Source organism: Lepidochelys kempii, chromosome 19 (assembly GCF_965140265.1).
Source record: "Lepidochelys kempii isolate rLepKem1 chromosome 19, rLepKem1.hap2, whole genome shotgun sequence".
Taxonomy (NCBI): Eukaryota; Metazoa; Chordata; order Testudines; family Cheloniidae; genus Lepidochelys; species Lepidochelys kempii.
Genome location: NC_133274.1, coordinates 9,824,477 through 9,852,447, shown reverse-complemented (window position 1 = coordinate 9,852,447; position 27,971 = coordinate 9,824,477). Strand labels below are relative to the sequence as shown.

Genomic DNA, 27,971 nt, shown 5'->3' with positions numbered 1-27,971 from the left:
TACAAACCTCAACTCCCGAGGGCAGGGCAGGGGGTACCACGGCTCCGGAATGAATCAGAATGTTTCTGCTCGCTGCTGTGACGCAGAGCAGGTAACGTGGGGAGGGGGGCAGGGTGAGTATGTGTGCGTGGGGGGGGGGTGAGCGTGCATGTGATCCTGTGCTGGTAAGGTGGGGAGTGTGATTGTGATGGGATGAGCGTGCAACGCGGGTGTGGAGGAGCTGCGGCTTTTCTCATCTCTCCAGCTGGGAATTTCCTGCCTGTCCCGGTGACACTGGGCAGCTCAGGGCAAGGCTGAAGTGGCGCATCATTAACTGTGCGGCGACACAGACTCCTGAGGCTTAGAATGACCCCCCCACCCCGCCCCCTTTCCATCGTATTTGGACCCAGGCCGCTGGGCCCAGAACTCTCTGATTCACTCGCTGTCCCAGCTCTCTGAAGCGTCGAGGGGGGAAGATCGCTCCCCCATCCTCCCTGGCCAAGATACCGAGGGCTTTGGTTAAGACAGGCCCCGTACAGCCTTAATTTGCCCCTGTTTCTCTTCCAGTTTGTCTGGGGCCAGGAGGGGCCCATGGGGCTGGAGGCAGAGAGGGAAGGAGTGAAAGGGGGTTCTCATCAAAATGAGTCGGGGCGGGGAGGGGTATAGAACAGGGGAACTGCCAGACTGACTCCGAGCCGGGGGCCAGAGACCGTTCTGCTCCCAGGCAGTATTTCCTCCTGGCCCCGAAAAGTTAGGCCTGGCCTTGGCTAAGGTTTCGAGGCAGGATGCTAGAGCCAACACTTCGTAAAGCTTAGGCTTCAGCCATACCAGCTTTGTACCCCTTAAAGTGAAACTCGTCTTGCCTTGCCTAGGGGCTTGGCAGTTTTTAACACCATCTAACACCATGCCTTGAAATAAACTCTAGTTCAGACAAGGGATGTTTCATCAGAAGGAAACCTGCCCGGGGGGGTGGGGTGGGGGCTCTTTCTTCCAGAACTGCCCTCTGTACAGCTTCTTCTACCTTCCTCTGGAGCAGCCGGGACTGGCGCATTTGGAGACAGGACACCGGACAGGTGCACTTGGGAGAGAGAGCTGCGCTGGGGAACCACACCATCAAACTCCCTGAAATACAGGTCTGCAGAGCACTGAATCCCACCTCTCTGAGTATCAGGGCTAAGAGCCCCCCAGCGATCCATGGATGGGCTGGAACATTCTGAAGAGGTGAAGGGACTTTCCAAGAACAGACAACAAGCCCCATAAGTCACTTGTGCCCAGAACTAGTGCCACATCCTCTCTTCCCCTGAAGTCTCTGGAGTCATTTCCTGAACCACACTGCATCCTTCCTTCCCTTGAGCCCTCCCTCCCCGCCCTGGGGTAGTTGCCCAGAATCAGCCACACCCTCTCTGTTCTAGGCAGCAGCTTCTTTAGTTTCTGTCCAGAGTTCCTTGGAAATGTGCCTTTCTCCCATCTGCCCAGGGTTCCCTGGCCTCCGGGAACAGCCTTCCCCAGAGAATGTGTCTCACTCATTGGTACAAGGCTGGTTCTTCTGAGGCTTCCCATGGGATGATGATAACCTAGGGGCAAGTTCTTCCTTTCTAAATGGCTCTGGGTGTTGGACAAGCCAAACCGGTGATGTTATTCAGGGCCAAGTCCTCAGTTGGTGTAAATCAGGCATGCACCATTGGCTTCAGTGCTGATATACACCATTTGAGGATCTGGTCCTTAATGTGGAGTCATAGAATCGTAGGACTGCAAGGGACCTCGAGAGGTCATCTAGTCCAGTCCCCTGCATGCAAGGCAGGAGTATTAGACCATCCCTGACAGGTGTTTGTCCAACCTTCTCTTAAAAATCTCCAATGATGGAGACTCCGCAACCTCCCTAGGCAATTTATTCCAGTGCTTAACCACCCTGACGATTAGGACATTTTTCCTTATGTCCAACCTAACCTGCCCTCCCCGGCGTCCGGCTGCAGGATTCCAGAGTGGTAGGCAGCTTGGAGGAAGCAGAGTTAAGAAGGGGGTTAGACACAGATCCCATGGGTGTTAACGCATGCGTCCCAGTCTCCTTTATGCTGTGATGGATCATTGGTGTCTCATGCTCTGTTGCCCGCTTTAGCCCAGTCCTTTGGCTTTGGCGAGAGTTATTGGACCCATTTGTCAGATGTGGGTGCTGAAGCACAGAGCGGTTGAGGCCTACAAATGTCCAAGTTGGGTGCCTAAAGCTAGGCCCATAAATCCACTTTCAGCTACCAAAATAAGTGATTTCTAGAGAAGAGGCGTACTCGATATTCCCACTGAAGCCAATGGGAGCTAGAGCTGCTTAAGATCTGTGATGTTCAGGCCAGCCAGGTATGACACCGAGACCCCTTGGCAAAGGTCCCCTGTTCTTTGTTCGTCTCCGACCTGACAAACTCACTTCATCACATACATTGCTCCCAGGCTGTTTAGCCATAAAGGGTAACATGTGAGGTCTCTATTGAAAGCTGGTAACTTATCAAGGTTCATAATCGTGGTGTGATATTAAGGCATAAAGTGACTATACTGAAGTTGATGCCCTTATGCTCTTAAAGTTAAGAGGAGTCACCAGGGAGAACTACAACTTGGTGATGCCCTCTTCATGCAGGAGGGAGTGGCCACCTCTCCCTCGTTAGCCAGTGATGTCATGCAAGGTTCAATTGTTTACTGTTGCCCCATTGCAGAAAAGTCAATGCAAAACCAACAACTGCAAACAATAGAAACCAAGTGGAGGTCAAAAGGAAGAAATATTACAACAGACAGGGTCCCCCGGTCGATGAGTAAAGACTGTTTCAGTAGAACACACAGTGGGGAGCGGCCCTCTGCAGCCATTCCCTGAGGAGACATCTCATGGAAGGGGGGCTGTTTTCATGACAGTTTGGATCCTGGTTCCCGTGAAGCCAGCCAGCTTTGCAACAGACTGAATGCTGGCGGGGGTGGAGGGTGGGAGAGGACTCCCACTTTATTAGCTAGGAAAGGGAACTTTTAATCAATGTCAGCCTTAGTTTGGGTTGCACGACTTTGTTTTGTATTGGAACCGTTTGTTTCCATCACTCTCTCCTGTTTCTAATTAAATCTTTATTCTGAAATAAGCCTATTATTGGTTTGTTATAAATGCTCACCTGTGTGAGGCAGGAGCAGGGGTTTAAAGTAAAACGGGGGTACCCGGCTCCTTTGGGGGCACAGGATTTCTGTGAGTAGCCAGTGTCGGGGGCTGGATGTCACAGGGGAGCGCTTCCAAGGGACTCGGGGATTGGGGTGCTCCTCTTGCTCACCTGCAAGGCAAAGAGAGGGCTGGCTGAGCCTGGAGGGGAGCGCTCGAGGGGCTGACGGGCTGGTGGCATTAGGGAGAGGAGCCCAGCACAGAATGGACTAGGGAGAAGTGATTCCTAGCTGGTGGTCCTTTCCCCCACTGGGTGAGGAAGGTTCCCAAGCGCAGGCTAGATTGTGGGTGCAGTAGGAAAGAGCGGAGATCCTTTCCCTGGGCTTTGTTTATCAGAGAACCCAGTTGTCACCTCCTCCTCCCTTGTGGTGCAGCTGATGCAGAGGTTGCTTTGACTCGCCTCTCCAAATTTAGCAAGAGCCCCTGAACGAGAGACACTTCCTGTCAATGAACTCGCTTCAAGCAAAGCCGCTGAATCATAACATTAAAGAGAATCCCCAGAGGCTGGGGCACTCTCGCCTTCTCTCATCCTCTGGAATCCGGGTTAAGGAGCAGCTGCCCAGGCCAGGTAGGCAATGGCCCTTCTCCTGGGGTCTCTCTTGCTCTTTTCTCTGCCCACCTTGCTTTCCTTCCTTCACTCTCTGCCTCTGTTTCCCTTGCCAAATCCCCTGTTGAGAGCCTCCTCTCCTGGTGCTGTTACCTGCTTCTTGTCCAAACCGCCCCAAGGCAGAGCAGCCTTGGGATGCTCACCTTTGGCATTGATTATTCGGGATGCAAAGTTCGGATCTGGATCAGAACTTTCCCAAAGCCTAGGGGCTGTGCAGATTCAGGATTTTGAACTGGCCAGTTAAAAAAAGAAGAAGAAGGACCAGGTGCACAATTCAGCCTTGGGTCAGAGCTGCCTTGAAGTTTGAGGGTGTTACCATCCCTCTGGCTGTTTGTTCAGACCCATCCCTATACGAAGCCAAAATACCTTTCTCCTAGAAACCAGAGAAGGTTGCTAAGAGACACCCGTGTGATTTCCTAGCATATCACTTAAAAACTCAAGCTCTTCAAAGCAAGGAAACAAACAGCTAAGGACATCATAAATCTTAACTCTTGCCTCATAATAGCTGAAGACACGATCATTTTCTCACGTATAAAGACATGCGTATTTCACTGCAACACAACAACCTTATCTCTGATCTGTGAATTGTTTGTGGATTTTATATGTATTATTCTTGTTATCTAGAGTTCAGTAAATAAGTGTTTTCTTTTACAAGATACTGTTACATGGGAAATATTGTCAACTCATAAGTGTATCCACTGACAGAAGAATGTTTTGGTCAATTACATATAATTGATGACTCTTGAGACTGCAGTTATCCAATAGATGCTCTTAAAAATGTTCATTCCAGTTCTAGAGATGTTACCATTTCTATCTGTAAAAAGAAAAGGAGTACTTGTGGCACCTTAGAGACTAACAAATTTATTTGAGCATAAGCTTCCGTGAGCTACAGCTCACTTCATCGGATGCAATGTGTTCCTCATGTTCAGCATAGGGAATATTGCTGGAACTGAGAATATAGTTAAACCCAGAACGACCTTTTTAAGTGTACTCTATTACATAGGGTAATAGGAAAGTATAGAACATTATCCATTTTGGATATTTGTGGGGTTGCATCTGGGGCTGATCAATATGTATTGTTTATGTATCCATATTGGGATGTCATTTTGATGTTTCGTTTTCAGAAATATTTTGTGTCGTGTTAAGTTTGGGATTACTTGTGAAAGAGCTGTATTTATGCTGGACCAGAGTTGAAACTCATGAGTTGTGATGAAATATGCATTAATTTATATTTGTTTTATTTGTTACATGGGCAGGGGAAGATTTCTTATGCCCCTGACTATTTATTTCCTTTCCCTTTAAACGCTTAGATTTTGTAAATGTGCACCAATGGGATCGGTAACGACGTTGCTGTCACTTGGCAACCTGGCCTGGATTTTGAAACAAAGTTTTTGGTTTGGGAATTTCTTAAGTTTTTCAATTTTTTTTACTACATCTTCCATTTTTGGTGAGCGTGGAGGTGAATGAAGACAGAATTTGAAACATTTGTAATTAATAACACCCAGGGTTCACCAGATTAAAGGGAGGGAGTGGTCCTGGCTAAATTAAGAATGGCTCCCACCTGGATCATTCCATGCACGCTTGATACAATACGCACATTCCCTGCATAGCAGAAGAACTTGTTGCAGGATTGGGACCTATCTCAACCACAGATATGTATTGAGCACAACCTGCCTTCACTCCCAGGCTAGGTCCTAAATTAAAACACTTACCGGTCCAGTGATGTCAGTTAGGGGGGTGATGTTTTTATACTGGCAAAAGCCCTTGTATAGACACAATTTCACCAAAAGAGTGCTTTTGCCAGGATAAGCTGTGTCTCCACTTGGAGGATTTGTCAGTATAATGGTATCAGCATAATATACTGGTGTAGACCAGGCCTTCATGTTGTAAAGAAGTGCTCACCTGTTATGGCAAATTCAGCTCCAACCCAAGCCTAGACCCTATATTCTGAAGCCAATGCCCAACTCACCAGGCTTCAATGTGTCTCAGCAAGCCGAGAAGGGTGGCCATTAAGAATGCTGAGCATGGCCCTGCTGCTTCCAGACTGCGCGTGAGCCGATAACATCGGCTCTGCTGCCTGCAGGACCAGAGTTCTGCTCCCAGGTTTGCTGTATACTCTCTATATGACCTTTAGGAAGTCGCTTACTCTCTGTTCATCAAATACCCCCCATGGACCCATGCTCACCCCCTCCCTAGGCTCAGGGGTGTTTGGCAGATCGAGGGACACGAGAAAATATCGGTCACCACCTTCAACAAAGGCCATTCCAAGTCATTTTGTCCACAAATTATTAGTCGAATGAATAAAAAAATTCAGAAAACATTGTAGTTCCCATGAGTCTCAGCCCTCACTGTTTGCAAGGCTGAAGGAATTTCTGGGTCTGGGGAATTACAAGGATTCCTGGGCTCTATTCCTGGATCCAATCTAATCTAATCTGTATATCTAAGAGGGCATTTATTTGCCCCTCATCACCACAGTATCCCAATGACTGACTGTGTGGCCTTGGATATGTCACATCACCTCTCTGTGCCTCAGTTGACCCACCAGTGAAATGGCTCTAACGATCCTTTCCAAGCTTGCAGTGTTGATGTGAAGCTTAACCAACTCATTTAGGTAAAGTGCTTTGGGATGCTTAGATGGAAGCAGCCCAGCGTTGCTTTTATTCACTGTCACAGCCACTGGGCAGGAACTCTGGGCTCACATCCGTCTATGGCCCAGTTTTCCCAGTGCATTTTCCATCTTCCCCAGGCAGCTTGTGTATCTGTTTAATGTCCGAGCTCCCTTGGCACAGCTGTGGCTCTGTGTGGCATGAACATCAGGGCATGAGATCCTGCCCCTTGGCCTCACCTGGGCCTGGTTTCCTTTGCTCCTGGTATTGCAGATGAGACTCTCCACCTTCCTAGCCCAGGAGGAACCAATCCCAAATAGGAGCAGAGCTGACAAACCAACCAGCTACGTCACAGCTTCTGAGGCCTCTTGCTACAGCTGGCAGCTCAGAGGAAACTGTTCTTTCAAAGTGATGCTCTGAACTTCAGAGACTGCCCCATGGCGGAGGGAATTTCCTGTTCTGTAGCAGCAGCTGTTGGGTGGGGTGGGGGACCTGGGAGGAGACCCTTCTGCCAACCTTTTTGAAGGTGGGTGCTTCAACTAGGCGCCAGTGGCTTGATCTGAAGAGGTGCTGAGCGCCCACGACTCCCACCGACTTCACTGGAGTCAGTTTGGATTGAGACCCCTCGGATGCACCTCCTTGGATGCTGGCCCTGGTGGACTCCTCTCCTTCCTTGGCATTTAGACCCGTGAGATACACGTGGGCGTCCTCGGCCGTCTTCTAGCAGAGCGACATCCATTCAGCGTCTCTAATCTCCCCGTAGAAGGCAAACTTCCCAGCTCCCTGCTACTTGTCACTCGAGGCACTGGAGGAGAAGAGAAAAGGAGCCCAGCCCAGCCTTCCCCAGGACGGTGAGGTCTGCCGGCTTGAGCCTGCTGGTGTGAAGTGCCCCCCAGCTCCCCCCCGTCCCTACCGTGCTGGAGTTTGCTCCTTCTTGACAAGCAGCTGGGGAAATATTTCCTCCCAGTCCCCGCCCCACACCAAATCTTTGGAAATCTTCCTGCAGGGGGTGTCCAAAGCAGCCAGAGCCGCTCAGGGCTAAATCCTGTGCAGTGTCATGGCACGCTCTTCTCTGGGCACCGGGCCACTGAGGCCTCAGCATTGTGCATGCTCCAGCCCTTGTACAAAAGGCCATTGAATGAAATTCTGCCATGTCCTTTGCTCATCTATGCATTGCAAATAGCCGGCTGCTTCCTCATAGCTTGTGCTCCCAACACACTACCCTTCAGTGACCCCTGCTGGCAGAAGCTGGGTTTGCACTAGCTGCGAACTGCCCTCTAGCCAGTGCTCCTGTCCCAGTCCCTGCAGTGACTCCTGCTGGCAGAGGCTAGAATTGCACTTCCTTTGAGCTTCCAAACAGCTGTTGCTCATGCACCCCACACAGGGCCAGAGCCTTGGTGTGTGTAAAGCAGCACAGAAGTTGCTCCATTGACTTACACCCACCAAAGCCTGGCCCATATTTGTAGTGTTTGTGAAATGCATGAAAACAAATTCAATACCCTAGTGACGTGAAACGACTGAAAGGCTCTGAATGACTCTGGTGTTGGCCACATCAAAGGAGTGGGGTCGATGGCGGTTTGCTGAAGTCCTGGGGTGAGGTGTGTCTCTCTCTCTTGCACACAAACAGCGATGTTCTATGGGTTGTTACAAAGGCTGTTTGCAGGAGCGTTAGTGACCTGCTGTCCTTAGTGGGTGTGCGCCAGGGCTGGGCTGGCTGTTTGTGGTTTGGTGAAGAACTGTGACAGGAAGCTGCCTGCCAAACAAATCAATGGACTTTCTTTCACTGTATTGATGGGCTCTTCCAAACCTGCATGGACGGGCCAGCTGCTGGGTTGTGCTGTCGAATGAGTCTGGAGGTGCAGGTTCACTTCTGTGCTCCAGTCCTGGGTCGCTGTTTGCAGCTTTCTGTGGAGGTGGTTGACTTCTGGAATACCCCTGTTCTAGATCTCAGTGGTCACTTTGTCATGGAGGTGCTTGCCTACTGGGTTACCTGGATCTCTGCACTCAGACTGTTAGGGAGATGTTTGTATACGGGGTAGCCCAGTGCTGGATCTCAGCAGCTGAATTGCTGGGGAGGCTTGCTGGGGTACCTGGATCGCTGCACTCAGCTTGCCATGGAGGTGCATGCATGCTGGGTATTGTCATATTGCTGGGTTGCACTTTGGAAAATTTCACTGCAGAACCCAGCCGAGATCATGAAAAGTGATGGCTAATTCAATCAATCAATCAACCAAACCAAGAAACCTAATAAACCCCAGCATTTCACCATGGCAGCCGTGTGAGACCCTGTTGTGTGGTATCTATGGGGAGATCCGGCCAGGTGGAATCTCTTTTGCCATGATAACGGGGACTCGTGAAGACCTCCCTCACACTCACAAACTCACCCTCGTGGATGTAACTACAGCCTTGAGAAAAGACTTGCATCTTTCACAGCTTGGAGCCAGTTCATTGATAGGAAAGGCCAAATCTGAGGTCCCACAGAGCAGGCCAGGTGCCCCCTCAGCATGGATCTTTCCTGATCCCCTCCCCCTGCTGCCCCCATCCACTAAACTGGTCCATGCAGAGGTCAAGGCCACCTCGGCGCCCCCCCCCTTTTTGGGACTCCTCCTGGTACTTTTTGCATCCTAACAGGAGGGCTACCAAATCCTCCATCTGGACTCTCTTTTTTTGGCAGGGGTGAAAGAAGGGCCATCTCCCTGCATGCTATTGGCTAATCCCCTGTAATCCCCATCACGTGACGCCCCGGGATAGCTTGTGTTCCACAGGCAGGTTGTCAGAATGAGGGCTGCTGTCTGTGATCTTGCTGAAGGAGCTGCTCACCCCAATGCTGGGGGTCTGAGAGCAGAGTGCACCAGCCAGGGCCCAAAGAGATGGGGAAGGACCTCTGAGGCGGGAGGCTGGGGGGCATGGCAAGGTCGGCGAGGGCTGCCCGCAGCTGTGCTGGGTGGAGGAGGAGGTGATCCCAGGTAAGTGCCACTTTCCAGCCTGGGTCTGAGACTTGGAGCCAGCTCTGCAGTCAGGCATCCCAGCCAAGTGAGCAGCAGGACCGAAGTCCTGAGTTCCCATCTCTGCCTTCCTGCTGGGATGCTGGATCTGACAGTCCTTGGCGTGCGGGGCCAGGACACACTTGGAGGTGCGCCCTTGGCTCGGCAGACCTCTTGGTCTGACAGAGGTGCTTTGCTCCTTGAGGGCGTGCTCCCAGCGAGGCTGATTGGGAAGGGGATGCGGGAGGGACGAGGGCACTCTGGGCTGTGAGTCCACCTCAGTTTGAGAGATGAATCCTGTTGTGACTCTGCCTCGAGGCTGGCGACAGGCATGTCCTAGAAATGAATTAAACCCGACTTTCAGCAGCATTTCCTGGGGGCTCTTGCTGCCCATCTGTCTGTTTGGCTGCAGCCCTCTAGTGCCCGCTGTCCTCTATGAGATTCAGTTGTTGAGGCATGCCAACCGGCTACTGTACCTCCTCCCGTCAATGGGACTCCGTCACGTGCCAGCCAGCGTGGAGGGTTCCCAGGGAGACACAGGCACTGGTGGGGAAGTCAGGGCCAGGCTAGCAAAGCTGTATGTGCATCAAAGACAGCCACGTTGTGGAAGAAACGCAGCCTTCCCTCTTAGGTTGGCTGCTGCAAGTCAGAGACAGTCTTTATTCTCAAGCAATTGCAAGGAGGAGAGAGTGCACATTGAAAGGGATTAAGTCCCCGGTACTGCTCTGCATCTGATCATGCCGCACAGGAACCTTATCGGGGGTGGCAAACTAAGTCCCCAGTACCACTCTGCATCTGATCATGCCGCACAGTCAACAAGTGGGATGGTGTAAGCCCAAAGGGACAGATGGCAACACGAGCAGTCCTCCTCCGATACCCCAATACAGATTTCAAAAGGTCTCTTACCTCTATTGTGGCGCCATGGGGTTGGAAGGGGAACGGTCCGCAGCAGCCACCGCTGTCTCAGCAGGTGTTGCCATCCGCGTCACGGCACCAAATTGTGGAAGTAGGAAGAGGCAAAAAGAGGCTTTGAGGGCAGCCCTCTTAGTTTGTTAGAGACAGAGCAACAGTCAGGCTAACACAGAACCATAATAAAGCGAGATTTGTAGAGACAGGACTGGTGAAGTGTATGGGAAACTGCAAGCAAAGCTGTTTTTTAACCTTGCCTTGAGATAACAATGGAATGTAATTGTTAGGAGAAATGCTGAAAACAAATAAGATATCAGAAAGAAAAATGTATAAACAAGGCACAGCTTTGTTTACTGAAAAGGTAAAAATTTTGCTGTATATTGTTTTGTATTTTGAAGATTTGCATAAGGACAGACACCCTGTCCAAAACTGTTGCCTTCCTTCTTGCAATTGCCAGAAAGTAAAATTGTCTCTGACTTGTTGCAAACAACCTAAGAGTGAAGACTGAGTTTTCTTCCACAGGGTGAAAGGAGACCCAGCTAGCCCCATCCCCACTCCCTAATGCCCTGGGATCCTGCCGGGGACAAAGATTTGGGATCATTATAAGAGCACAGCTAGGATTCCACATCCAGCTCCGGGCACATTGGGATAGGAAAGAGGCCGGTAAAATGAACCAGCTTCGGAGAAGAGGCACAAAAATGACAAAGGGGGAGGAGAGGTTAATTTATCTGGAAAGATTAAACGAGCTAAAGGCTCAGTTCTGCTCCCGGTTACAATCAATTGACTTTGGCAGCCCCAGGATCTGTTAGAGACAATGGGCTTGCCCCAAAGGTGTGGATCGACACTGATCTGGCTGTTTCGGAGCAACTTTCCTTAGGAATTTTCCCCATCTGCCCCTTATTCTGAGTACTCCACTTAGCTTGGTACAGCAAGTTTGGACACGCTTATTTTGGCCTAGAAGGGGTCCAGGTTGACCTAGTCTAATGCAGTTTGTCACTTGGCATTGCCTGAATTGACGTGAGATGCTTTTACCTGCAATAAGAGCGTCCACTTCCAAACTCACTCCAAAATAATGAAATCAGTTTTATTTCCTCCTGGGGTTATTTCAAAGGCCTGGCAAGAAGATAGATCGCCTGGAAAGCGCAGAGCTAGTTCCAAGTTCCCAACACTGATGCCTGGGCCGGATTTTCAGAAGAGCCCAGCCTCAGTGGGCCTTCTTTTGGTGCCTAAACCTGGCCCTTGCATGTGCATGATGTGAGAGACAATCACTGTCTCGGATCTGAGCCCGGAGAACAAGGAGGTATAACTGGGAGAATTGAGGTGGACTGTCAGACAGGACTTCCCGATAGTGTGTGGAATAGCCGCCCAAGGGAAGCGGGGAAGCCTCAGAGCTGCAGACAATTATAACCAGACTGGATACAGCAGAAGAAAATTCACTGTATGGACCAGTCCTGCCCTGGCTGGAGGGATGGATCTGAGGAGTTCATTTTTATGAGAAAATACTCCCCCTCCCTCCTGCCCTGCCGGAGACTCCACTCCTCTGGCCCCGCTCCCTTTTTTGAAAAAAATTTTTTTTTTAAATTTGCCCAGTGCAGAACTGACGATGTTCTGCGCGCTTGGTGTAAGCTGGACAGCTAGAAAAGCAGACATGGCAGCTGTGTCATGCCGACCCCGGGACGGGTTCTGCGCCCGTCGGTGGTTAACCTGTCATTGGTGCTCCCTGCCACTGCTTCTGTTTTCAGACCCCCTAGTCCTGGGGGCTAATGCTCCTGTCCAGTGTCTGCCTGTCACGTGGTGTGTTAGCCATGCAGGCCGTCAGCTGTGAGACCTCCTGGTGGGTCAGTGACCCGCTGGCACTGGGGTACTTTCAAGTGTCCTTTGCAACCTTTTTAGGCCAAGACTTGTGACAGTGCAGGGGACAAAAGCATCAGTCCAAGCAAATTTGTCTCCAGGGATGGACACGGGATAGAGAGAGGGATGGATGACGGACTGTGCCCAAGTCCTGGAACTGCCGTTGCAGATTCTTTGGGCCTGATTCTCCGTTGCCTATGCAGTCATACCCCCGGGGCAAAAAGAGCGCAGAGGGGCTGGAAAAAGTCTGCCAGCTCAGAGTGGGATCAGGTCTTTTGTGTTTTCTTCCTGCTGCACTAGGGTGACCAGATGTCCCAAATTTATAGGGACAGTCCTGATTTTGGGGTATTTTTCTTATATAGGCTCCTATTACCCCCCACCCCCTGTCCCGATTTTTCACATTTGCTGTCTGGTCACCGTATGCTGCACAGCACAAACTGCCCTTCCTGGGCAGATCTGCTTTAAGTTCCAGTGACTACTGCAGACCGCCCCTAGCTGGCGCTAATGAGCCCCTGGCTGGAGATCTCAGTTCGTGTTTCCTTTGTGACCATCGGCCCTAGGAGTGAAGGGGAAGATCTAAAAAGAAGGGAACACACAGGGGTGTAGAGCTCCTTAGGGGCAGGGATGTTGGAGGTGGAAAAATCCATCCTATGTTACCATAGATCACTGAGCTGGTTCCCTTCGGCTGCATCTGCCCTTAAGCGACCACACTTGGCCTGAGCCACAAAGACCCATCCAGTAGCAACAGTCCCACCCCGGTTAATTTAGCAGTGGGTGAAGATCCTGCATAGCCCAGCAGCCTCTCCATCGCAGACCCCTGTGTGGTCCCTGGGGATCCCTGAGCTTGGTTCCTTGGAGATGACTGGGTCACTGGCAGGTTAGGCTGGTTAAGTGTGTAATTTGGATGGAGAACTTGATTCTGATCTGACCTCCACTAGATTTACACCCGTGTATCTCCTTTGCTGTTAGGGGAGTTACTCCTGATTTACACCCAGAGATTCCGGCTTTTTGCATTCGGGTCCAGATGTAGGGTGTGACGTGTGAGCTCCCTGTCTAGCTTCCTGATGAGTCTGATCCGAGCCCCCAGGGACAGTGACCCCACCCCCCCCAGCCAGTTACTGCATGGCCCCAGCCCCTGTGCCAGGTGCTGTGAGTGAGCAGTTTGCTCTTGTCCTCCTTGTGCCAGGCTCCCCCATGCTGCGGCCAGACTGAGAGGGAAGCGAGCGAGCGGCGATGAAGGGGGAGCGCCGAGCCATGCTGCACTGGCGGGAGGCAGATTTCCAGGAACGATGCACCTACATCGTGAAGGACCAGCCGTGTGAAATGCTCACGCGCCCTGACTTCCCTCGCGCACAAGCCTCCTTACCCCGAAACTTGGCCTTCCAGCACAACAGCAGCCACAAGGTGAGTTGCAGACACCAAGGGCTCGGCTTTTCCTGGGAGCCCTGGCCAAGGCAAGAGGCAATGGGACAAAAGGAGGGGCTTTGAGGTGCCCCCTCACCAACCCCAGGGAGGGGGCGTCAGACCATTGCTCTAGGCCAGTGGTTCCTAAACTTGTTCCCCCACTTGTGCGGGGAAAGCCCCTGGCGGGCCGGGCCAGTTTGTTTACCTGCCGCGTCCGCAGGTTCGGCTGATTGCGGCTCCCAATGGCCGTGGTTCAGGCCAATGGGAGCTGCTGGAAGCGGCGCGGGCCGAGGGACGTGCAAGACACTTGTGCACATTCTCACATACGTACGCACCCCCCCGTGAATGTACACGTGGATCTGTTAGTGAACACGCGACTGTGCAAACACACCTGCTCGTGCTCATATACATGCATGTGAACATACTAATATGCGCACATGCTAACGTGCAGACACAAGCGTGTGCATGCTCACATGTGTACACCCCTGTGCTCATGCTCACACGCATGCACATACCTGTGTGCACACCTAACACCGACAGACTACAGTCACCAGCGGGCGGGATCGAACACGCTCCTCACTTGCAATCTGCCACTCATGCTTATCGCACACCATCAGCGGGGGCACACCAGCAGGCCTGCACACAGACGGGGCCGGCGTTCACGCTCCCGTCTTGCTGCTTCCTGCGGGGTGAAATGAAAGCAGCCGGGGCTGGGCGGGTGCGGTGACAGCCAAAGGAGCCTGAGCCTCCAGGGTGTGACTGCAAGGGAGGAAGCTCCCAGGCAGGCCCCGCGAGGGCTGTATCTGCCTGTGGTATTCACCAAGTGACAGCCTCTGGGCTTGGCTTCCTCCCATCAAAGCAGGAGAGCGAGACACGCAGCCACGAAGGCATTAACCTTCCCCTCCCTCCCAGCCCTCTCCTCCCTGCAGCCTGGCCTTGTCGGGGCAGGTGCCCAGCTGGTGGAGTGAGGGTGGAGGGCACATTCCCTTCTGACAGGGAGCCCTGCCTGGCTGCGGCCTGTGCCCAGAGCCCTAGGCCTGTCGCCGCTGGCTGTGTACCACACGTCGTGGTGGGGTGGCATGCCATGGCGGTGGGCAGCCTGGTGATGTCTCACAGGCTCCCTGGCTCTGACTCTCAGCGTTAACCTTCTGCCTTCACCCAGGAAGTGCCCTGAGAACTTGCCTCCTTGTCTTTCTCTGTCCCCACAAAGGCCCAGGGGCAAGTGGAGGCCCTGGCAGCTAGCAAACCAGGGGCGCCCTGATTGCATCCCCCGCCCCCAGGGTGTGAGCACTAGACCCTGCTGCCATTCCGAGGGAGCCGGAGGTGGCAGATTTCCAGGTGCCGAGCACCAGCCCAGTGGCTAGGCCATGCCCAGAGCTAGGGACAGCCAGAGTAGGGGCTGGGGGTGGGGAGGGGCTTCTCCTGACTTGTGTGCAGGTGGGAACATGGGCTGGGTGGCTGCTCTTGGGGCGGGGGTGGGGGTGAGCACAGAGCAAACCCTTCGCTGGGATTCCCGCTCCCCGCACCGTGCCAAGCTTTCCACCCTCCTGTAGAGGGGATGCTTTCTAGCCCCATCTACCAGCAGGAAATGTGAGTGTGTGTGAGGGGGCAGTGGCGAGGCGGGGGCTGCTGTTGGGAAGGAAGGAAATGCAGAGGAGGAACAGTGAGTCGAGGGGGGAGCAAGGCGTTCAGAGGGGCTGGGAAGGGCAACAAGCAAAGGAAGTGGAAGCGAGGGAGCAGGGACATTCCCAGCAGCTGGGTCAGGCTGGGGTTTTCCTGCGGTGTCAGGCTGTCCCGGGTGGAAGGGGTGAGCTAACCCTGCCTGGCACGGGGATCCGAGCAAGGAAAGGCTGGGGTTTTCCTGTGCCTCCCGCGGGAGAAAGGCCCCGGTGTATTACACCAGACTTGCTGTCGCAGCTGGAACAGGAGGTGCATTGATGTGCCTGGCTGGGAGAGGTTCTGGTGGGCCACTCCCCTGGGCCGGAGTTCCTCTGCCACCTGGTGATAGCCCTGGGCATGCCAAGCCAAGCCGAGGGGAGCCTCACGCAACTTGGTCCCAATCCAGTCAAGGGCAAAATTACCCTGGAGTGAACTGGGGCAGGCCCAGCATCAGCCTCTTCTGGGACCCTCCCTCCTGCCTGGGCAGGTGCCCCTCCCTCCTTGCAGCCCTGCTCACCCTGTGCAGATGAGCAAAGCCCACATGGGCTGTGGGCGCTGCTGGCTGCCCAGCTAAATGGAGGTGCCTGACCAAGCTTGGCCGTCCCATTGTGCAGAGAGCACGTGGCGGGAGGGGGAGGGAGCTGAGGGGTGGGTAGGGAAAGAAGGGGCAATGAGCCACGGTGGCAAGCGGGGGTAAAATATTAGCCAGACCCCTGCTGGTCCCCCACCCCATGCCTGCCCCCACTCCTCTCCTGCCTCCAGCCGCCGGCTCAGCCTGCTCCGTGGGAACCCGCCAGGGGAGCGCTCTGATTAACACATATGCCTGCTCCCCTTCCCAGCTCTCGTGTGTTGGGAGGGTTGCGGGGGGGTGGGGGAGGGACAGAGTCCTGCAGGATCGGGAGGAGGAGGAGGAGGAGGAAGGGGCGGGATGGGGGATGGGGAAGCAGAGCAGAAGACGCACTTCCCTCCTGTACAATTTCCCTCCAGTGTAGAGGAAATCCCCCCAGTTCTGTGCACCCAAGGGCAGCCCAGGAGAGGGCGGAGGGAACAGGGCTGAGGATGAGGGGTGCCAGGCAGGGATGAGCGAGAGGGAGGGTGCGGCAGAGGCAGGGGATTCGACTCCCACGCTGCCCCTTTGCTAGGGTGGAGGGGCGGCTTTCCCCACCCCAGCTGCCTTTGCAGGCTCCACGTGCAAGGACGCTGCGTTTGCTGGCAGCTGATGCTGAGGCCACGAGCGCCTGCCCTCATCCAGTGGGAGGAGGCAGAGAAGGGTGCGAAGCGGCCAGATCCCAGTCCGAACCCCTCGCAGTGCGGGCCTGCGGGCAGCTGGAATTTCTCCTCGCCCCTTCGCACCGGCAGAGTTTGCATCCAGCCCTGCAGGTCACCAGCCTTTGGGCCAGGGGGAGGCCAGACCCGGCGTGTTCCAGCCCAGGCCCGTCTCTGGGTCTGCTGGAAGAGACACGCTGCTCCGTGTGCAGCGTCTGTCCTTGTGGCAGGACTGAAGGTGTCTCTGGGTGTGGCAAGGCTGGAGTGTTTTGGGGAGGCTCCGGGGTTCTTTGAGAGGCTCCGGCCCCAGGAAGGGGCAGCAGGAGCCAGTTCCTAACACTCTGATGGGAATCGGAAAAACTTTCATTCACAGTCTAACTCGGTTTATCTGTGCTGCTCTCCCCCTCAATGAAGGGTCTGCCTAATCCCGTTTAGGGATTAGCGTGTCAGGGGCCTGGGCTAATTAACGCCAGACTGATCCCACGGACAGTGCTGTCCATCACCTGTTTGCTCTGCCACCAAAATCTGGTCTCCCCAGCTGGGTTGCATTGACGGTGACAGCGAGGCCTGCCACAGGGGAGCGGGGAGGTGGCGGGGGGCCTTGGGCTGCAGTGGTGGGAGGGTGCATGGGGCGTACGGCATGGAGGAAGGGGAATGGCTGTGTGTGCAGGGGGGGCGTAGTTTTGGGGTATATGTGTGTGTCAGGAGTGCTGTCAAGATTCGGGATCCAAGGAGGCTGCTGGGATGTTCCCTGGAGCCTGTTCCCAGGCGTGGGAGGAGGGCTGGCCGGTGCTGACTGCATGCTCGTGCCCCTGCAGGTGGTGGCGGTGCTGAGCCGAGAGTACATCCCGGCGGGCACGTGCTTCGGGCCGCTGGTCGGGGAGGTCTACACCAAAGAGAACGTGCCAAAGAACGCAGACAGGAAGCACTTCTGGAGAGTGAGTAACGGCTCCCTCCTAGGCCAGCTGGGAGGGTGACGGGATTGGTGTGTTCTCCCCAGCCCCAGGGGCCGTCCCCTCCCGAGGGCTTTCACCCATTGCGCAGGGCTATCTGTGCAGCCTTCCTCCCAGACATATCTCTGCTCCTGGCAGCCAGCCAGAGCGGGCAGCTTCCTGCGGGGGTGGAAGGCTGCTCTAACAGCCAGCTACCAAGGGTGCCCGGGGCGGAGACAAGCAGCACCTTCCCTAGAAGGCTTGGGTCACCAGCACTATGAGACAACCTGCTTCTGCCAGGCCCTCCGCTCCTCCCGAGCCCTGCTCAGCTCCACTGGCCCCAACCTGCCCCATTGACCAAGTTGTCTGGCAGCAGGCGAGCTCAGTGGGCACGAGGCCATCAGGGTGCCAGTACCTGGGAGACAGTCACTGGCATCTTCCCAGAGCTGGACGCAGCATGGGCCGGCCTCTGGCGCAGTCTTTGGAGGACACTTGAATCAGGGAATCTCCTTGTGGGAAGGTTTTGCTGTCTCCAGAGCACTCTGCCTCCATCCCCAGTCTGGTCCCCCAGCGCCATAGCCGGACCTTTGGGGGCACTGCCTTCCACTCGTGTAGCCATATAGGGTTTGGGTGGCTGGGGTCGCACGGGATCTCATGGCTGCCAGGGAGGAGTCCAGGGACTCTCCGGCATTGCCAGAAGCAGTGTCTCCGCGAGTGGGTGCTGTATCGATGCCCCAGCATGCCGATGGGCAGATGGTGTGGCTGGGGAGAGAGTCCTAATGGGAGAATGCGTCACATCTGAGTGTCCTGACCAGAGCCCCTCACCTGTCCAGGGCCTGGAGTCCACCCGGGGGCTGCCGGTTAAGGATGTGTCTGCAGCTCCAGCCCCCACACCCGAGCTAGCTTTAATGTAGCTACCTCTGGTTTCGGAGCGTGGAGCCGCTGCCGGGTGGGCTTCAGCGGCAGTACAAGCCCCGGGTGGTTGCTTGCGGGGCCAGCCTGTGCTGACGTACATGCTGCCGTAGCTTCACCGCTCCAGCCCCTGAGCTAGCTAGGTTAAAGCTAGCTCGGGAATGTCTGCCCGACCTGCGGTCACGCCCTGGGCCCACAACAGCGACGTACTTGGAATGATCATTTGCTCTTTTATTGCACCTTCCTCCAAAGCACTTTACATACGTCAGAGAATTAAGTCTCTCAGCCCCCTGTGCAAGGTGGCTCAGTATGGCTACCCCTCCTTTACAGATGGGGAAACTGAGGCATGGAGCAAGAAAGTGAGGCAACTCTGGCAGGTACAGCAACAGAACTCAGGAAGGGAGGCCCGCCCCTGCTCCCTGTCCTGTGCTCTCACCATTAGACAACCCTGCCCTGGGTTATTTACACAGAGTAACCCGTGCCCGGGGAAGGGGGAGAGGAGGGGAACTTCTGCTGGTCAAACTGCAAGTGAAAGCCCCTTTCTGCATTCCCCGTTTGTGCTGGGAATTTCAGGTGGCCGACAGCATGCCCCAGTGCTTGCTGGGGAGTGTTTTGGTTTGGGGGCTTTTTTTTTGCTTTTTTTTTGCTTTGGTTCATTTTTCTTGTTTCTTAAAAGGAAATAATCCCATGGCTGCTCGCCAGCCAGTGTTTAGCCCTCCGGCCTTTGTCAGCTCTTCCTGCTCTTCAAAGCACCGGGCGGCTCTGAGCTGTTTGCCTCCCGGAGCGACAAGGGGAATGGACCAGCCCTTTCTGGGCCCCTGTCCAGTTCCTCCTGCCGGGAGGCAGAACCAAGTTAGGGGCCAAAAAACACCGCAGAGGCGAAGGTCGCGGCTGCTGAGTTTGAAACCAAAACTCTCCCCGCGTGGGGTGATGTCAGCAGGGGCTGGGATAAAGCTCCTCTTGTGCCCAGTGCTCTGGTAGTGACTCATGAGAACCCCACAGGGTGAGTGTGACAGGCAGAGAGAGAGAGATCACAGACGGGCTGTAAGTGTCGCAGGTACTTGGGACCTCGTCGCTCTCAGCAGCTGCTCACGGCGCAGACGCTCCATGGCTGAGGTGCTCAGAACATTGGTTCTTCCAGCCTTTTCGAGCTGGACCCATTTGGACGGAGGGTAACATTGCCTCTGGGGCTGACCCCTGGCAGGGAGCGGTTGGCTTTGTGAAAGCGAAAGGAACAGCTGTGTGCCGGTGCATGGAACTCGTGGATGGGGAGAGTCCGGACTCCTGGGTTCTATTCCTGACTCTGGGAGAGAGCTCGCTCCGGTGGACTCAACTTACAGCTGAGAGCCAGGACTCCTGGGTTCTCTTCCATGCGGACCCTACACGGGGCAAGTCACTTCCCTCCTCTCTACCTCAGCATCCCGTGTCTGTTAAAGGGGGATAACAAAACTGGGTGACCAAGTACCCATCACCATCAGTGACCAACCTAGTGGGCACAACCCTGGAGGCCCCAGAGGCAGCGTAAACCTCCTGCCAGATGCACCGGCAGGGGATGCTCGTTTTGCTAAGCGCCCCCAGCTCTGTGGCTAACCAGACTGTCTCTTCCCTTCTGCCTCCTACAGATTTACGCCCCGTGGGGCGAGCTTCACCATTTCATCGACGCCCATGACCCACGCCGCAGTAACTGGATGCGCTACGTCAACCCCACCCCTGACGCCCCGGCCCAGAACCTGGTGGCCTGCCAGAACGGTCTGGAGATTTACTTCTACACCCTGAAGCCCATCGTGACGGGGGCCGAGCTCCTGGTGTGGTACAGCCACGAGTTTGCTGAGTGCTTGCAGTGCCCGCTGCCGGGGGAGCTCGGTGAGGAGCGTCTGGGGCGGGGTCTGAGGGTGGCTGGCGTGCCTCCATGTCTGAGATGTTACAGCGGACCCAGAGAGAGTCTGGCTGTAATGGGGGGAGAGGGGGAGTCATGCCAGGGGGCTGTGCCCCGAAGGAGGGGGTGGCATGTGGGGTTGTGCACGTGTGTCTGCCATCCTGCACGTGTCTGGGTTTGCACAGAACGCCTGCCAGTTGAGCCAGGCCCATGGATCGCGGATACTCTGCTCTGGAGCTCAGCTGATCACAGGCTGCCTGGCCCGTCCCCAGAAGCAGCAGCTCACTGGGGCAGTGACTGGGTGCCAGCCCAACCCTGAGCCTTGAGTGTGGGTGGCTGTGGAGGTGAGCTCCAGGTGCCAGCTGATCCCCTGTGAAATAGGGGCGGGACATCAAGTGCAGGTGAGTTTCCTGCAAAGTGGCAGGGAGTAGGGGCAGGTCTGGTCCCCCAGGTGATGGAGTGGCTCTGAGGCAGGGGAGCAGGCCAGACTGAAGGGCACAGGCTCCCAGCCCGGCTTTCCTCTCCGTGTGTGAGCACAGCTGCTTCCAGGGAAACGGACAACCTTCGCTGAACTGACGTGGATCTTCCAATTGGGGTTCATGGTTCAGCCTGAGTCTGGGCCAGTTCAATCCTTATTTCACGCAAACTGACCCGTCCATCTCTAGTAATCTAGAAAAGGAGTACTTGTGGCACCTTAGAGACTAACCAATTTATTTGAGCATAAGCTTTTGTGAGCTACAGCTTCATCAGATGCAAGTGAGCTGTAGCTCACGAAAGCTTATGCTCAAATAAATTGGCTAGTCTCTAAGGTGCCACAAGTCCTCCTTTTCTTTTTGCGAATACAGACTAACATGGCTGTTACTCTGAAATCTAGGAATCTAGTAATCTCTGTCCATCTCTAGTCATCGGCCTCGCTCCAGGCCAGATGAGGAGCTGTCCCGAAAAGTGAATTTAGCGCTGGTGAAAGGCATGGGGGTGCAGCTGGTCCCACGAGGGTGGAAATCTCACCCACAACCCGAGGTCTTGCGAGATCACCCTTGGTGATGATAGGATTTCCACCAGATGGACACAACCACCTGAGAACAGGACCTGTGTTCTGTCTACTATACGGCAGGCCTGGCTGCAGGGCCCTGCGGGCTTGTCTGCATTTAACGTGTCTTAGGTGCTTGGAGCCTGGGATGGGAGCCTAGGACAGGATATGAATAAACAGCCAGGTGAATCACTAGTCACTCACAGTGCCTGGATGGAACACCCGGGGTAGGGTGGGGGTGGGATTACCCTGCCAATGACACTTCCTGGCAACGCCGGGACCCGGAACGTGCGTGGTAACACGTGTGCTTGCTTCTTTCTCTCCAGAGCACGATGGTCTCTGGAAATCCACCACAGAGGCCCCCGCCACGCCAGGGCCTCAGCCACCACAGGGGGGCTCTGCCGCCAATCCAAACCCCACAGCGAAGCACTCACAGAGCAAGGAGGCGGAAGAGGGCGATGAAGATGAGAGCGTTGACGTGGAAGCGCTGGACAGGGGCGTGCCGCCGAGCCCAGCAGGATGCCGACCCGCGGTGCTGAGCGGGCAGCTCCCCCAGGAAGTCAAGCCGTGGCCCCTGGGGCGTAGCCCTTTCCCCAGTGCCCCTGGCAAGGAAGGGGCACCGGAGAAGCCCAGCCAAAGAGCCGCAAGCCTCAGGAACCAGGCAGTCCTCGGCTTCTGCCCGTACGGCCCAACTACCTCGCTGTGCAAGGAGCTGCAGGGCTGCCTTCGCAGCCTCTACCCCTCCTGCCCCCTGTATCTGCCGACGGGCCACCTGCCCCAGCCGTATCTTCACGCCTGCGGCACCATCCCTGCCCACTCCCCCCGGTTTGTGCTGCCCCCCCAAACCATGCCTTTCCTGCCAGCGCTGCCCCTGAGCAGGGCCGGGGTGGTCCCTCCCTTGGGGTTGCTGTCGCAGGATCCGCAGGTCTACGCCCATGCCCGGGGAGATGGGACATCTCCATACCCAGGCCTCTACGCAACTGTCTTGCCTCATGAAAAACAGGAAGCCCATGAGCTCCGGAAGCCACAGGATGTTTTAATCGCCCTCCAAAGCGGGGCTTTCTCCTTTCCAGGCTTGGACAATGGACCAAAGCAGTATTTGTCCCCTGCCGGGGACACCTCATATACCTCTGAAGTTCAGCAACAGAAACCTACCTCCCTGCTTGCCCACCCACTGGAGGCCATCAATCTCAGCATGCCAAAGTTCTGCCCGCCATCCGGCCGCTTGGGTACCACGCCCGTGCCCTACCCTCTGAAGAAGCAGAACGGCAAGATCAAATACGAGTGCAACATCTGCGCCAAGAGCTTCGGGCAGCTCTCCAACCTCAAGGTACCAAAAAGCCACCTTGGGCCAGTCTCTCACCTTCCTCCATCAGCAGCAGCCTTGCCCCTCCCAGCCCACATCAGTGTGGTCCTGTTAGCTTCTTCCGAGGCAGCATGGTCTAGTGGCTAGGGCACTGGGCTGAGAGTCTGGAGACCCAGGTTGTATTCCTGACTCTACCCACTGTGCGACCTTGGGCCAGTCATGTCCCTGCTCTGTGCCTCAGTTTTCTCCATCTGTCAAATGGGTATAATGATACCGACTCACCTCTGCTTTGAGCACTATGGATGAAAAGTATCTCCTCATTTGGTAAATACCCTCCCGTGCCTCTTCCTTAATCAGTCAGTCTCCATCCTTCTCAGCAGCCTTCAATGTCACGTCTCACCCACCTCCTAGGTCTCCCAGTCACAAATCATTATGGCTGAAGATGTTCCATTATGTTAATAGCCGGACACTGGGCTACCCGGGATTGTGCTTCGTGGGTGGGCTTTGGTCGCAAGCTGATCAGGGGTGGGATCTGGGAGGACATCACTAGAGTCCCCTCTGACGTCTTTGCTCTTCCTCTGTATTATCTCAGCAGCTTGGGGCATGTCCCCTGTCCTGGATCCAGCACATGGATCACATTGCAGGAGGATTTTCCCAGCCTCTCTCTCTCATTAGCACAGCACAGCCCAGATGGGGAAAGCCAGGATGTTCCCCGTCTAGCCCCAAAGGTTCCAGGCAGGAGGGAAGAGCCAGCCCAGGAGAGGGCCCCCATCCTGGCCAGCAAGAGACATGCAGGCTCCCCCATTATCCCTGCTCATCCATCCCTCAGATGAGGAGAGCCCAACTCAGAGGGACAATCGCCTCTCGGAGCAAGTGGCTCCATCGCCTAATGGAAATGTCTCTCGCTTCTCTCCCTCAATCCCTCGCTTTTCTCAAACCCCTGACCTCCGACCATGCTCTTACTCCTGCACTTTCCCATCTTTCTTTTCTTTCTTTCTTTCTTTCTTTCTTTCTTTCTTTCTTTCTTTCTTTCTTTCTTTCTTTCTTTCTTTCTTTCTTTCTTTCTTTCCCCACCCTGCCCCGCCCCCTGTGCTCCCTGCAGGTCCATCTGAGGGTGCACAGCGGCGAGAGACCCTTCCAGTGCCACATCTGCAAGAAGTGTTTCACGCAGCTGGCTCACCTGCAGAAGCACCACCTGGTGCATACGGGCGAGAAACCTCACAAATGCCTGGTAGGTGACGCTCCCTCCTTCCCCCTGCTAAAGGCTGCGGTGCTGGGAAAGGGGCCTCAGGGCCCATCTGAGCCCATGCCGGCGTGGGGGCGGTTGACTCTGAGGTCTGAGAGTGTGGGGCACTGTCCATTGGGCAGCCTGTTGGAATGGTGTTGAAGGCGGGGCAATGGCATCAATATGGGGGGCAGAGACCCAGCGGGGCCTCGGTTGCTGGGCAGCAGGAGGGTGGATAACGGTTGCCGGGGGGACGAGGAATCAGCTGGACACTGAGCCCAAGGCACAGGGACAGGAGGGCCCTGAGTAGGCACAGGACCAAATTCTGCCCTGGGCTGAGTGAGCCCAGCTCCACGGACGGGCCTGGAGTCGCCCCCCGCGAGGCTGATCCTCGCCGCAGGCCCGGGGGCAGGCCGGGGGGGGCGGGGGGCTGAGCTGGGGGGCCGGCCGGCAGGTCTGAGACGCGTCCGCCCCTACGCAGGTCTGCCACAAGCGCTTCAGCAGCACCAGCAACCTCAAGACCCACCTGCGGCTGCACTCGGGCGAGCGGCCCTACCGGTGCCCCCGGTGCCAGGGCCGCTTCACCCAGCACGCCCACCTCAAGCTGCACAAGCGGCTGCACGCGCGTGAGCGCCCGCACCGCTGCCCCGGCTGCCCCGAGGCCTACACCCACCCCTTCGGCCTGGCGCTGCACCGCCGCGGCTGCTGCCCGCCGGCCCCCGGCGCGGCCGGCCCCCCCGCCCAGCTCGGCCGCTTCGACGCCCTGATCGGCCGCCTCGACTTCAGCCTGGACGCCGAGCGCCTGCAGGGGCAAAGGGCTCCCGGGCCCCTGGAGGATCTCACCCGCCGGGAGATGGAGACCGGCAGGCCTGGGCAGCCCCCCAGGGACAAGGGCCCCTGCTCGCCGGGCCTCCGCAAACAGCTGCCGCCCCTGCCCCACTGCAGTGTCTCCGTCAAGCAGGAAGACTTCCCGTTGCAGCCGGCCTGAGCCGCTCGCTCGGCTGGGACTGGGCCGGACCCCATGCCCACTGCGGGGCCTTGGCTAGCTGTGGTCAGGGCTAGCTCAGCGGTTTGAGCGTTGGCTGGCTAAACCCAGGGTTGTGAGTTCAATCCTTGAGGGGGCCATGTAGGGATCTGGGCCAAAAAAAAAAAAAATTGGGGATCGGTCCTGCTTTGAGCAGAGGGGTTGGACTAGGTGACCTCCTGAGGGCCCTTCCAACTCTGATATTCTGATTCTGTGGCCCCTCTGGGCAAGGGCTAGGCAAAAGACCAAGCCCTTACAGACCCCTATGGGCTCTGTATCTTCCCCTCTGGGTCCCACACCAGCCCTGGGTGCCAGGGGCTGGGCTGGGGTACAGCAGCCTGGGATTTTGATTGGGGCCATGGATGTGTCCGCAGGGTGAAGCGGGTGCCAGGGAGCTGTGGGTATCGCCTCCCGCTCTGCAGACAGGGCTAGGAGGGGGCTTTGTTTCTCGCACTGGCCTCCCCAGTCTCAGGACTGAGCGGGGGGGCTGACACCTGGGCTTTACATGAGCTCCAGCCCCGTAGCAGCGCCCTCAGCCTAGGGGCCTGCAGGGATCCAGGGAAAGCCCTTCCTTGGGTTCCCTCTCCAGGCCGCAGGTAAGGTGCAGGTCAAGACCCACAACCTGTCCCAGAACTCCGGGAGCTGCCTGGTCTGTGTTATCTCTGTGAATGGCCCAAACCTCCCCTTTAAAAGTGATGCCACCCTGCTCACCAGGAGGCTAGGCCAGGGTGGCAGGAACCCCGGGCTGGCCAAGAACCAGCTGCGGTCAGCTCCGCCATCCCATTGGGACCTGATTTCCTTCAGCACCACAGTGACTTCCGGGCCCCAGGCCCTGTAGAGAGATACCAAAAACTGGGATCTGCCAAGCCCTTCCCAGCTCCTGCAGCCTCCTCTCCTGACCTCCAGTGTCACATCACGGGAATCTGTGATGAACCCTCGAAGTGCCACATCTGGTCCTGCCCACAGCCCCTGAGGGCACCATCCAAGCCACACGAAGGTACAAAACCAAGGGACTCCTTTCTCTGGGGTCTATGGAATGAGCTTTAACCTCTCGGGGGGGGGGAGGGGGGAGGACGTGGTATAGGAGCAAGACTTCGTCCCTGTCTATACAAAGCTTTAATCTCTCCAGTGCCCCTCGTGTGGGGTCAGGGAGCTGCACTCAGTACAAGCCAGGGGCCCCAGCCTGGCCTATGGAAAGAGCTTTAACTTCTCCTGTTGCCCCCCCCGCCCCACAATCTCGGGCTGTGCCACCCTCCCTAGTCTGTGACCTTCTCAGGTATCCCCGCTGGGGCCGCTGCCCTCACATTCGACTTGCCCTTCCTTTTTTATTTATTTCTCGGCTGGCTGCAGCCCTGGCCAGGGCCTTTGTGTATTCCTTGGGCACTTTGCTGGCGTAGAGCGCTGAAATGGAGGGAGTGAGAAAGTGGGGCCAGCGGGGGCTGATCCTGGTGGCAGGAAGACGGCCCCTGGGGCGGGGGGACATTTAGGCCATGCCCAACCTTCTACCCCCGTTAGCTGCTCGATCTCTGTCTAGGGCAGTGCCCCTGGGACATCTGCCCAGCCCTAGGGAAACGCTTAGTGGTAGGATGGCCCCGCCAGCCCAGAACACCCCATGGGACACCCCACTGCTTTCCTGCTTCCCACTTACCGGTCTGTCCCCTCACCCTATAGCTCCTTCACATCCTTTCCCCAGCATCCTCGATGGCCGGCAGCCTGCCTGCCTGCTTCACGTTAGACCCCCCTCTACTCTTCACTCCTGTATCCCCTTTGCGTTCTGCCCTCTGCCTCTGCACCTCCTTGCACCCTTTGTCCTCTATATCCCTCCTAGCTGCAGGCCCAGCCCTCCACTCCTTGGCTCCTCGTACCCACTGAGCTCCCTCCATACCCTGCAAGCCAGGGCGAGTCACATAACACTCTGGAGCCGGCAGACAGACCCCCACCGACCCCCACCTCAGGTGCCACAGCGGAAACGTCTGCTGATCGGAAAAGCCTGGTAACATGGAAGGGGCCAGGGCCGGGGGTTGTGATTCCAATGTGTATAGTCAATAAAACTTTCTGCCTTTGTACTTTGACAAATTTCTCTGAGGAACAAACCTGTTTTCTGGGGCCTTTTGGTTTCCATGTGTCTGTTTAGAGGCCTCGGTTACCGAAGGAGGAGGCTCTGGGGAGCTGTATTTCCACAGGGGATGCCTGAGCTCTCTTCAGGCCAGCGGTCCCCTCCTCCAACATCCCCAACCACTCAATAGATCAATAGATTCTTCACAGCCCCGGGTGCTCAAGGCACAGCCACCGGGCAATAATACAGCCCATCAGGCTATATATGGTCCGTGGGCACCCCTTCAATTTCAATACAGACGTGTGGCCTGCATGGATGACAGCCTCCAGCATGCCACGTGGCATGGCAGGCTAACAGCAATCAAACATCCTTCAGAGTACCAGCTGTTTTCTGCAGGGGTCAGGAAGGAATCTACTTTTAGCTGGCATACAGCATTGCCTGGTTACCAGGTGCATTCTGGTTTATATTCCACCCCCTTCCTCTAAAGAACTGGATTGTGGCTGCTGCCAGGGACAGGATACTGGTTAAGGTGGACCGATGTTCTGACCTGCTATAGCAAGCAGTCCATGATGGAGGGGTTGGAAGAGGGACCTGGGTTGGGACCCAGATCTCCTGGGTTCCTTTCTTGGTTATGCCATTGAGTGACCTTGGGCCAGTCTCTTTACCTCTCTGTGCCTTGATTTTTCCACCAGTAATATGGGCATAATGTAATAGACTGGTTAGTGTCCCTGTGCACGACTGCCCTTTGCTGGCTGGGGTCAAACCTGCTCAACTGTGTATCATAGACCCTATACTGCTGACAACTACTGGGGATTCTTCTTTAGCTCCAATGACTGGGGCTTGTGCTTTTAGAGCAGGAGGATCTGGATTCTGACCTCAGAGCTGATGTGAATTTCCTGGTTGCCCATGGATTAGTTACAATGCTCACCTGCGTCAAAAGGGTGGGGTTAATCAATGGGTATCTGTTTGTGAAGGGCTTTTGGGGCCTGAGATGGGGGGCCTTGTGAACAGCTCTCGGAAGTGTTTCCAGAACCAGTGAGCAAACCAAGTGGGGAGGCGAGGGGTCTTGCGTGCGGTTGTGACGAGGGAGGTTGCCACTCAAGTCCAAGGGGAAGTGCTCTGCACATGACCTGGCTTCCTGTTTCCTCATCAAGCCTGGGAAACAGC

At 55.7% G+C, this 27,971-nt stretch overlaps 1 protein-coding gene across 1 annotated transcript; it reads left to right on the top strand.

Annotated features, from left to right (window-relative positions):
• The first annotated feature begins 10 nt into the window (after nucleotides 1–10).
• ZNF683 (zinc finger protein 683) lies at nucleotides 11–26,803 on the top strand. Its single transcript, XM_073317817.1, has 7 exons — nucleotides 11–91; nucleotides 13,301–13,518; nucleotides 17,262–17,381; nucleotides 19,910–20,150; nucleotides 21,520–22,523; nucleotides 23,602–23,730; nucleotides 24,206–26,803. The coding sequence occupies exons 2-7, from the start codon at nucleotides 13,348–13,350 to the stop codon at nucleotides 24,710–24,712; spliced, it is 2,172 nt and encodes a 723-aa protein (XP_073173918.1). The 5' UTR covers nucleotides 11–91; nucleotides 13,301–13,347; the 3' UTR covers nucleotides 24,713–26,803.
• Nucleotides 26,804–27,971: the final 1,168 nt, after the last annotated feature.

Excerpts from the sequence above, each read along its gene's own strand:
- ZNF683 (XM_073317817.1), top strand. The coding sequence starts at position 13,348 with ATGAAGGGGGAGCGCCGAGCCATGCTGCACTGGCGGGAGGCAGATTTC. Across the intron at positions 20,151-21,519 it reads CCCGCTGCCGGGGGAGCTCG|AGCACGATGGTCTCTGGAAA; the intron begins GTGAGGAGCGTC and ends CTTTCTCTCCAG. Across the intron at positions 23,731-24,205 it reads AGAAACCTCACAAATGCCTG|GTCTGCCACAAGCGCTTCAG; the intron begins GTAGGTGACGCT and ends GCCCCTACGCAG.